The 12,022-nt window shown below is 33.5% G+C and overlaps 1 protein-coding gene across 1 annotated transcript in view; it reads left to right on the forward strand.

Annotated features, from left to right (window-relative positions):
* The window catches only part of GNAI1 (G protein subunit alpha i1), an 82,829-nt gene extending 71,321 nt beyond the window's left edge, over nucleotides 1-11,508 (forward strand). Inside the window, exons 6-8 of the mRNA XM_045564395.1 lie at nucleotides 3,747-3,876; nucleotides 5,065-5,218; nucleotides 9,432-11,508. Of these exons, the coding sequence (XP_045420351.1) occupies nucleotides 3,747-3,876; nucleotides 5,065-5,218; nucleotides 9,432-9,622 (475 nt within the window). The 3' untranslated portion in view covers nucleotides 9,623-11,508. The remainder of the gene's footprint in view (nucleotides 1-3,746; nucleotides 3,877-5,064; nucleotides 5,219-9,431) is intronic.
* The last annotated feature ends 514 nt before the right edge of the window (nucleotides 11,509-12,022 follow it).

Here is a 12,022-nt window from a genome sequence, read left to right on the forward strand (position 1 = left end):
TAATTTAGTTTATTTGGCAACATTAACATTATGCTTTAGTATATGGTATGGTTTTGCATATGCTTTTAATTTTTTTCTGTTTTCATTTTTTTGTAAGCTCTCAGTGGACATTTTTTGCTAATGATATTATCTCTTGTTAAAATCACTTAACCTTCTTTTAGTCTGCTTACTACTGCATCTAGAATATTAAATAACATGTCTGATCTGAGGACGACTGTCATATTTATCTTAAAAGTGTGAATTGATTTTAATCATAGATAAGTATACTATTAGAATGAGACTTTAAACTTTTAAACCTAGTGCACTTTAGATTCTTATTTTTTGTTTACTTTGTTTTAATAGCCATGTTCTAAAGCAAACTTAAATTATGTTTAGTTAATGGCTTTATAGTAGTACCACCTTATCTGTGGGAGGTACATTCTAAGACGTGTGTGGATTTCTGAAATCACTGATAGTAATGAACCCTATATACACACACAAACTATGTTTGTTCCTATACATACATACCTATGATAAAGTTTACTTTATAAATTAGGCACAGTAAGAGACTAACAGCAATTACTACTAACAAAATAGAACAGTTAAACCAATATACTGTAATAAAAGTTATGTGAATGTGGTCTCTGTCTCTCAAAATACTATAAATATTTTCAGGTCATGGTTGACTGCAGGAAACTGAAACTGCAGACAGTGAAACCATGGAAGAGGGGGTTGAGGGGGAGAGACTGTTGTATTTTTAACCAGTATAATCTGAGGAGAAAATTCATGGAGTTGGGGTTAGCAAGTAAGAGTTCTGGACCTAGTTTCCCCTTTTAATTAGCTGAGCAAACTTGGTTAAAATTCTTAACAGAGAGACTATTGCAATCTTGCCCTTTATCACAGGCTTAAAGATAAAATGAGTTATTGCCTATAAAAAATGTTACAAAGGTGAGAACTCTATAAATGACAATAAATGGCAATGGGAAATGTTAAATCAATTATTTGGTACTTAAGGCAATCTGACTATATAAAATTCACTTTTAATCTTGGTTAGGTACATTCTTAAACATTTATTTCCAGACATACTTACCACATCCAGCCTAGGTTTTTCAAAATTGTCATTTCAACAGCATTCAGTAAACTGACTCTCATCATGATCCTTCCAGGAAGTCCATTTGTCTTACTCCATTTAAACTCCTTGAGTGACATAGAATTTCAAAGGATATATTTAGTTACTATTTTCATTTGCTGACTTAAATACAGGTTTGTTAGGAACTTCAGATAAACTTTGTCATAGTTTGGATTTGAATTCTGTTAAATTACTACCATTGCTAACATATGGTTCAACCTTTGCTGTTTCTATGTTAAATAAATCTCAGATGAATGAGGGCAGAAATTCTTATAGAAAAATTCTTCTGGGAACTCTTGAATGTGGTCATGATTTTATAGTTTTGTGTTTTGGGTTGTAATTGTTTGATTTTAACTGCTAAGTAAAATTTTAGTTTCACTTATCTTTTTGTATGATTGGTATTAAATTCAAAATGAGGCCACAGGGCATTTTAAGAATTCATATTATCACCTGTGTGACTGGGCACTTAATGGCCAATGTCTCTGTGGAGTATTTTGCTTTAATCAAAGAATCAACAGTTTTATTTTACCATAATATGTTTGTCAGATATAAAGCATCCCTTCTGCTATAAAATTATCATAAGACAAATTGTATTCCTTTTCTATAGTAGTATAAATGTGTAGTGGATTTGGGAATACAACATTGTATTTATGAGTTTGATATCCATGTATGGTCGAATAGCTTTGTACTAGTCAGTTTTGGTCACAGTACTGTTAGACAATAGTCTAAAGATAAGTCAGCACCTCTTGGGATGCAGCATCTCCTTCTACTCCACCCTCCAAAAATCTCTTAAGAAAACTCAAATTCAATTCCTATTTGATGTTAGTCAAAAGTCTTATCTTTTCACATAAAGGAGAACATACCACATTTTTTATTCTGTTTTTCTTAAAAGTTCAGAATTTAAAGATCAGCATATAAAATAATTAAGCTATTTTCTTCTGTCTGTGTGGAGCAGTGAACAGTTAGTGTTTCTTCTAGATATTATCTTCATCTAGTTTTTTCTAAGTGCTAATAAAATGCTAAGCATAGTCTGATGATTTGTAATATCAGTTCTTCATCACTTTTGCTCCCCGGCTTATGGATTAATTCTCAAAAGAATTGGTCCCTAGACAAGTACCATCAGTATCTTCCACCTAGTGATTCTGAGTTTCACCAAAGTTTGAAAAGCAGTGGCTTAGACTAAAAGTTCTTTGTTTATGACCAATGTACAAAACTAACGGTCACAGAGAATGTAGGATAGAGTGGGTTGGGTTGTTATTTTATATCTGTACTGGGTGGAGGGGATATATGTGACATTTAATCAGAGCAGTTATCTAAGATAGATTATCTTTTGGGTAAATTTATTTTCAAATTGTATTCCTAGAGAGTTTAACAAATGATTTCCCAATTAAAATCATATTATTTTCTTTTATTTTGTTGTTTAATCTTTATTGCCAACTATCCTTTTTGTATCTTAACCATTTTGATTTGTTATGTGATAGAAGCATTTTGTTATATAGCATACTTAAATTTAATGAACAATTTACTAGCTAAGCCAAAAGAATGAAGACCTCTTAAGTGGTGATAAAAGTAATAATACTGGCTAATGTACTCAGATTCGGTTTATAGGCCAATGCTGCTCTGTGGGGAAAATTCTTTTTGCCTGGGAATTAAATAGGGACTATTTTAATTAGTGTACCATCTAGATAAATGGAGCCTTTAAAAATGTACCAGTTCACATAGTGTTTTCATTATATAAGTGGTTATTTCTAGGTTGCATAATGTAGTCAGTGCAAATTTAAACTTTTGTTTAACTTTATAAACTCTTGTAAGAAAAAAAGAGGAAAAATCATTGTCTTTATATTCACTGATGTGTTACTACCTCATTCACTAACCTATAAAGGTTCATGTCGTGTAAAAATTGAATTTTTTCACTCTAAATTTTAAGGCTGTTCACTTGGGCCACCCATGTATTTCATATTTCAATTCTCTCATTTTTTTCTGTACCATGGTTTTATTTGTTAAAGTAGGGAAACCTGTTTGCCCCATCCGAATTTGATTTGCTGGCCCTGCATTTTCTTACCTGGAAAATAGAATGAGACTTTAAACTTTTAAACCTAGTGCACTTTAGGTTCTGATTTTTTGTTTTTTGTTTACTTTGTTGTACATCATAGTCCTGTTTATTGCTCTGACAGAAAACACTGTTTTGTAGTAGGAAAAGAGAGGCCACGTCCTCTGCCTCTAATATTCTGTGACTGTGGTAGATTGAATATGTGCTCTTTGATCTCTGCACTCCCCAGTTGCTTTATGTGACTTCTCAGTGTTTACACATAGCGCAGTCTATTCATTTGTATTTGCTTTAATGTTCTAAGTATTCTCGTGTGTTAGTGAATGTCTTGTTTTTTGAGGGTATTTTTTGTTTTTGCTTTGTTTTAGAGATACCCTCCCTCCCTTCAAAAATTTAAAAAAACCTAGCAGGCTTTTTTCCCCTTTGAGAAAGCCAATTTGTGACATTGTTTTTCTCCCATAAAGTCCTTCTCTCCTTTCTTCCCACCCTGTATTCTCCCAGCTATCTGGAGCTTTTCTGTTAGCATTACAGAACTCCTCAGAGCTTTTGAACATTTAATGTGATGGCAACTCATTATATTTCCTCCTGCAGAATGTTTGATGTGGGTGGTCAGAGATCTGAGCGGAAGAAGTGGATTCATTGCTTCGAAGGAGTGACCGCCATCATCTTCTGTGTGGCTCTGAGTGACTATGACCTGGTTCTGGCTGAAGATGAAGAAATGGCAAGTGGAACAACTTTCAAGGGTTGAGCATAAAATATGAAGAGCTGGCAATGTTGCCAATGCTTTTTCTAAGAAAAAGTCTTGAGAAATTCTTACTAATGCCTGAATTATTTGAAAGTTCAGTCTTCCCTGTAACTTTTCTGTTGTTTGCATAAGAAAAGGGAAGTTTACTAAAGAAGCACAGATGGAGCTGGAGAAAAAGGAAAACATTGAAAGTCAATCTCACCTCAACCCTATAAGCTTAACTGTGCAGCAGCAGCATTTTCTATATCTGGTATCTACATACCGAATGAAAATAAAGTTAGTTACATAGTTGCCTAAGGCTTATTTTACATCATTTGTTACTTCTACCAGTTTAGTAATCTTTGATATATGTTATGTTTTGCTACTGTCATGTAATTTTAAGATGTGTTTAAATGTACCATTAATCTGAGGGAAATATTTTTAAGTAGAAGTTTATTTTCTTTATTTTTTTAATTTATTTTTTAATTTCAGAATATTATAGGGGTACAAGCACTTTGGTTACATATATTGCTTTTGCACTGCCCAAGTCAGAACTATAAATATAGAAATTTAAAACTGTCATTTCAGATTAACTTTAGTATGAAGTGATAAAAAAGAGGTAGAAATGCCAATTTTGTATTTTTAAAATCAAGTATATGCAATCACAGTGTGGTAGACTACATGGTCATTTCTCTCATTTCAGCACTGTACAATGTATCAGTACTCTTTTTGAATGCAGATCCTGCAAGGGCAGGAAACAGGAATTGGAGGTCTCCTTCCCTAATATTTAGAGTTTGGGGCTAATTGGGTTTCAGCTTGTTCAATTTAATTTATTAATCTTTAAAAACCTCTACTTATCTTTTAATGGAAACTTAGATGAACTTTGTAACAATGACATTTCTTTTCATATGTTCACACCAACGTGCCTGGATTATAACATCCTGCAGCAGGATGTGCAGTGGGCACTCAGCAAGTAACGGCTGAGTATGAAAGTGATGAGTGATGATTCGTCACTTGTCTGGCCTACAGTCAAAGTGTGCTTGTTCTGAAATGGCAAAATTGTATTTTTGTGTTATCAGTGCTTCAACAACCTCTGCTTAATTATCATTCTTGTTATTTTAAAAAATTATTTCTCAAAATCTTTGCTGTTACTAACAAATTGGTCTCATTTTTTTTCTATTACAGAATCGAATGCATGAAAGCATGAAGTTGTTCGACAGCATATGCAACAATAAGTGGTTTACAGATACGTCTATTATACTTTTTCTAAACAAGAAGGATCTCTTCGAAGAAAAAATAAAAAAGAGCCCCCTCACTATATGCTATCCAGAATATGGAGGTATTTTACTTTCTTTAAATAACTTATTAAGTCACATATTTCTAAGAAACTTTCCCCAAGGCAAGATTTCAGTTGTTGATTTGAATCTCTTGATTTAGTAATTCTTATGCCTTTAAGGGATATTATTTATCAAGCTGTATTTGAGCACAGTTCCTTTAGATGTGGATGAGATTACTGAAAATATTCATTTTATGAAAAAGCTGTTAGATAATTTTCAGTGACAACTCCAAGTCTTCATAAATTTGAACTATTGGTTTGCTCATCCAGTTAACAGATCCTATGTCAGGTATTCTGTGACGAAAATAAGACAGACATGTATCTGCTCAGTGTCTAATGCCAAAGACAGACATACTAAAAAACAAACCACAAGCAATAGCAGTAGAACATACTGCCAAAAAGGAACATGAGCATTATTATTATAAGAGGAAAAATGAAGAAGAAATCAGTGAGGCAGCTAACTCTTCCAGAGTCAGGGAAGGTTTCACAGGAAATCTAAACTTTAGTAATGAGACTGTTAATGGTACTTTAATTTTATTACCATGGAAAATGCCCTAGAGTGAGATAAGTAGATCTCAATCCTGGCTTTTTCATAATAAGCTATTTGATCTTGAACAAGGCAGTTAATTTACCTAGGTCTTAGTACTGCATCTGTAAAATCAGGAGTTGGACTACAACATTAGTTTTAGTTTAGTTCCTTGGAGTACCTCATGGGTTGCTGTAGAACAAGGTGGTGGAGGTAGGCATAGCTACTCCTCCCTCCCCACTCCCAATTCCTTTCTCATTAAAGCAGAGAAACTCAGCTTTCATCTGTTTTACATATTGGGCTTCTGAATAAAATTTTATGTTAGCAAAGAGAACTCTATGCCTTAAAAAAAAAAAAGTCTTTGACTATCACTGGTTTATATTATTTCTAAATCTAGGTAGTCTGCAGAGTTTAGTTACTTACTTACCCTTACTCCATCCTTCCTGTTCAAAAAAAAAGGTCAGGAACTTGTTTCATTACAAACAAAACTTTAGTGTTGTACTGAGTAAATTGTATGATGACTGTGAGCATTTACTGCCATTTCACAAGCGATGTTAAGATAGCCCTGTGATGTCGGTGCTTGAATATCCCCACTCATGCAGAACACCTGTGAAAACACCGGGGTTTGATGAAGGCACAGAGCCCAGTTCCAGACCCAAGTCCATTGCACATCTGCTCCCAGGCCACTAACAGCTAGGCTACATTTAATTAAATTCTCACTGGAACCAAAAGGAGAGGGTCCTTTGATAAATACAATCATCTTACTTATTACAGCCATTTTTGTATACCGTGAAGTTATACTTCAGTTCAAAATGATTTCACGCTTAAAAACTTTGGCTTTCTTTTTGAAAGTGGTAATATCCTAAGTCACCTTATTCGGAAACATTTTTAGTGTTTATTGGGAATAAAATTATTTGTAACTGTAATTTCAACATTGAAATTATGGAGAATCAAGGTGACTTGGTTTTTCCCTTACTTGAACCTCCCTTTCAGTTTATTTTTATCATTTCCTATGATGATAGCCATTTTGTACTAATTCATATCACCAGAGGTCCCAAATGAATCCATAAATATTGTATACCCACAGGGACTTCAGAGCAGCCAATAATACACTCGTTAGCTCTTTCCTTGCCAGATATAGAGTGTGTTCAAGAATTTTTGCTTATGCTACCAAGTTAATAAGAATCCCTGAGCTCAGAATCTTTGCACAAAAAGAATATTACATAATTCTTTCACATCTCCAGTGTTAAGATCATAATTTAAAATCTCTACTTCATGCCTTCAGTATTGATTCATTTGCTTCTTACTTAAACCTTAACCCTCAATTCCTATGGCTGTTGCTCCCTATGGAAGAACACTGTGTAGCCTGCCCCTGCTACTCACTTGATTTATCTCCTGTCTCTGTCCTCCTGTTCCCTCCTCCTCTTCTTTTTACAGTATATTGCCATTTCACCAGATTCCATATCACATTTCCTCTTCCCTGCCCCCACTTCACTGTCCTTTTTTTAAGACTTAGAATCAGTTTGAGGAATGTTCATTCATTCATGTATCTTGTAGCTTTTGGAGTACAGTGCTCTACTTAGCTACCCAGAGTATAAAGCAAATTGAACTATTCACTCAGTATAAACTATATCCTGAAAACATATATTTCGTGGTTTCATTAGTGTCTGTGGACCAACAAGATATTGTTTATTGCTTTAGAATTTTGGAGCAACAACTTACTATGAATGAATAAAATAGAATTTGATTTTTAAGAGTATGTGGTTGTTTGCTAGTGACATTAAAGCGTAAAAATGTAAACTTATTCAGAGACTATGGTTTTATTACCTTTTTATCTCTAATATAATGAGTTCCATAATTTATGCTTCATAGCACTTTAAACACAACATCCCTATGGGTGTTTGTCACATTGTATTGTACAAAGATTATATGAGATATAAAAGGAATATGGGGGCTGTGGGATGTGATGTTTATTCTTCTAGTTTAGAAGACTTAACGCTGAAAAAGAATTTAAAACTCTGTAAAGCAGTATAAGAAAAACTGAAATATAGTGTTTTTATAGTGTTGAAGAGGGGAAAACATTTTTAAGCAACGGAGAACCCATCTGGATTTGATTCGTTAGGAAAAGTTATGTGGACTGCCAGCTTTGAGCAAGTGTGAAGGTAGTCAGAGACCTCAACTGGTGAAGTACAGTGAAGTGGCCGCCCTGCAATACCACAGATGGCGGGTTGTGTTTGGGATCCTCATGACATGGAGTGAGGCCCACATGTGGACTAGAGGATCTCAGAATGACACTATAGAGCAGGCTGGGTGGTAGAGGGCCTTGAAGGCCTAGCAGAATGGATTATTACTGCAAAATACGGTTGTAAACATTTTTTTTCAAATGAACATTTTTTCAACTATTAATATGTACTATTACATTATATACATTAATATATATTATTCCAATATTATGTATATACATGTGCACACATATATACATACACACACACACACACACACACACACACACACATATACACGCCTCAGCATAAGTGTGAAGCTCATTAAATTTTTAAAACTGAACATACCAATATCCACTACTCAGGTCAAGAAATAGAACATTTCCAGAACCCCAGGAGCCCCATCATACCCCCTCCCAGTCTTAACTAATCAATCACTGCCCCCCCTCCCCCGGCCACCAAGTAATCGTTATCTTGACTTTTGTCCTTATCAATTCATTTTGATTATTTTTCAGACATTAGTTGGATCATACACTATATACTCTTTCTGTGCCTGGCTTCTTTTGTTCAACAGTATGTTCATGATATTCATCCATGTTATTATGTGTAGTGGTAATACTTTGATTCTCATTCTGTATTACTGTATGTCACCTCATTGTATGACTATATTAGAATTTATTAGCCAGCTACAATTGGTAAAATTTTAGATTGTTTCTTAAAAGTTAGTGCTGCTATTAACAATCTTTATATGTCTTCTGGTAAACATATACATGTATATAGTTCTAACAAGTGTACACCTAGATACTGAATTGTGGGGTCAGAGTATGCATGTGATTATCTTTAGATACTGCCAAACAATTTCTGAAGCATTTGTACATAGAGGAAGTCTTTAGTCAATAACCTGAAAGCAGGAGTGTGTTGTTTACTTTTTTGTAACCTCATAGCACTGTAAACTATGTTGTAGACCCTTGTAAAATTTTTGAATAAAGAAAAATGAGGGAGAAATGCCAGTTAATGTATATATAAGAAAGGGAATAAAAAATACTGATTAGCATTCAGTTAGCATTTCTTTATCCACCACTGGACAAGACCTGAAATAACATGCCACCGTCAGGCACCGGAAGTTCATTGTTGGTGTGTAGAGGACAGGGGATGAGAGAAAAAAGATGATCTGGCATTTGGAGACCCAGGCAGGAGCAAAGATCGTGGCAAGCATGGAATGCTATGCAAAGGAGATTTTTTTTTCAATTTTAGGAATAACTTACAGTCATTAAAAGGTAATTAACATGGGATGTTTTTCATTTAGAAGAAATAGTATTTCCCTTTGTAGACGGGAAAATGCAGTTAAGGCATTCACATATTTTTATATGTATGAAACTGGCTTTCCTGTTTTAAAGTCCATTTTGCGTAGTAGTATACTTATTATTTTAACTTTTTGCATTGTGTTTCTTTCCTTTTCCCATCTCAGGATCAAACACATATGAAGAGGCAGCCGCATATATCCAGTGTCAGTTTGAAGACCTCAATAAAAGAAAGGACACAAAGGAAATATACACCCACTTCACATGTGCCACAGATACTAAGAATGTGCAGTTTGTTTTTGATGCCGTAACAGATGTCATCATAAAAAATAATCTAAAAGATTGTGGTCTCTTCTAAGTTTTGCAGTTAATGGTAAAATGCATTTTCAAACCAAATGAGTACTTATATATGGATCTCTCTAGACTAGAGTCTTGCAGCAACACAGAATGTAGTATACGGGAAATGCATCTGGGATCTGACCAAAGTTGTTCTGTTTTGTTTTTTTAATTGAAAGTAACAGAGGGACCGTTCTTAAATGTGAAAGATGGTCCTGTAGTGTGAAACTGAAAGACAGTGTTAAAGCTGGGCTCTAGTATATTGATGATTTCTGTGTAAGTGTAAATATGCAAATGTATGTATACATGTATTTATGACTTTAGTTTCCCACATTACTTTTAGGTTTTAAGAGTGGCAACTTACAATTCTAGCGTGATGGCTTTGGAAATAACATAAATATTAAGTACCTTGTACTGAATGACAGACCATTACTATGTTTGCCAGTTTTAAACAGATTTATTTATGTTTGTGTCCTGTAAATTTTTAAGTACAATAATTAATATTAGAAAACATTGCAGCCCTTATCTTGATTATATGTATACTTGTATTCATAAAAAATGTTATTTGTACAAACACATTGCACAGACTATTTTAATAACATGATTTGTTCTTTAAATTTAATGTGTTTACTGAAAAGTTCTTAAAGAGGATGACTGTACCTGGCTTTGGATCAATTATTTAAATTGTATGCATTTTGATTTTTCTTTTACAAAAATAACAATTTGATTTTACATTAGATTCCACGTTAGATTTGGTTTGAAAAACTAAAATTCCAGGTTTTTGAGGATATGCTCTCTAGACTTATAAACACTTTATTCACTTTTTTTTCACTTTGAATTTTAATATTTGGCTAGTATTCATTCATTGCCTTAAAGGTGATATCAGATTAATTTTTATACATTTTAAATAACTACATTTTTATTTATAACTAAGTTTAGGTGGATATTGAGAGGATTTTTGTGGGCAAAACAAATGTCAGCATAATGAATTTTGAGACATTCATTTGTGTATTTCCTTTGGGAAGTCCCTTGTACCTAGCATACATGATAGTTCCTTGTTTGGAAGATAACAAAAAAGATCTTTGAATATTCTTTTGCTGATGTAATGCAAGCTTTAAATTTATATATGTAACTAATTTCAAATTTAATTATCACACAATGTTAGAATTACTTTTTTCCCAAGATATTCAAATTTCTTCCACTTGCTCGAGTTTCTATTATTTCTTTTTAAATTATTATTTCTGAGAATAAAATGGACAATTACAGTTAGAAAATGAGTAATAGTATTTAATAAAGTCAGTGACTGTATGCTCGATAAGTGTTACATAACAGGTAGATATTGAATTTTGATAGAATAATTTTCTTTTGATTTTTTCACAATGTGTCTCTGTGACCTTGTTTCAGCAAAATGAACAGCACTCCCCATCCTACCTCCCTTTTTTTACTCATCTTGAAAATACTGGTCTTTCAGTAAGCATCGCTGGTAAGTAGTTTCTAAGTTTAGTTTATGTGTCATCATTTTGTTAAAGTATATTTGTTAAAGTATTGTTGTGTGGGGGGGTTTACCATAAATTACATTCATGTCTGTTTCGTTTGGGAGATTTTCTTCTTTGTAACATAAAGGAATTCAGAGTTATCAAAGTTCCTTAAATGTGTTAGATTCTTTATGTGCCTTTCATGAAAGATATGTTTTCATTGATTTTACCGATGGAAGACCTGTACTCTCCACATTGTGAAGTTATGTATGAAATTCAACTATAATATGAATAAATTTGAATCATGAGAAAAATGGTTTTAAAAGTCACAAAGAAGCACATACTGGTGACCATCATTGATGAACTTCTGAACTTTATTCTGTGTAATTGTGTTACTAATAAATCCTAATAAATTTACATTTTTAAAATTTTACAAACCTGTTGGCTAAACACATTTTGCATTAGAATTTAAGTATCAGTCTGTTGTATCTTCATTTCTTCTTTCTCTGTGTTCTTGTCTTTTCGTAATTTCATCTATTCCAGAAGTTTGAGTTTTCTGGGCTCCGCATGTTGATGAATAAGCCAAATTCGTCATCATTCCCTTTAAATCAGTTCTCACATAACTCTGCCATTTTAGCTACTAAGTACCATCATCATGTAATCCTTCAACGGGGAACTTTTTAGCCATTTGGAAGTCTTCTTATCCCTCATATCCATCTCTGTTTACTGACAGTTTGATTTTTCCAATGCCATTTGTTTTTGTTTTCGTTTCCATTGCTACTACTACATCTTTGCTGAATTTCACTGGAAATAGCTTGTTAATTAAATTCCCCACTTCCCATTTCTACTTCCTCTAATCCACAGTAGTTATCCTAATGTAGAAATGTGACTGTGTTGCCTTCTGTGTGTTGAACTCAGATCTCCAGGTTCCCATGCCGGCACCTTTC

The sequence above is a fragment of the Lemur catta genome, chromosome 11 (genome assembly GCF_020740605.2).
Source record: "Lemur catta isolate mLemCat1 chromosome 11, mLemCat1.pri, whole genome shotgun sequence".
Taxonomy (NCBI): Eukaryota; Metazoa; Chordata; class Mammalia; order Primates; family Lemuridae; genus Lemur; species Lemur catta.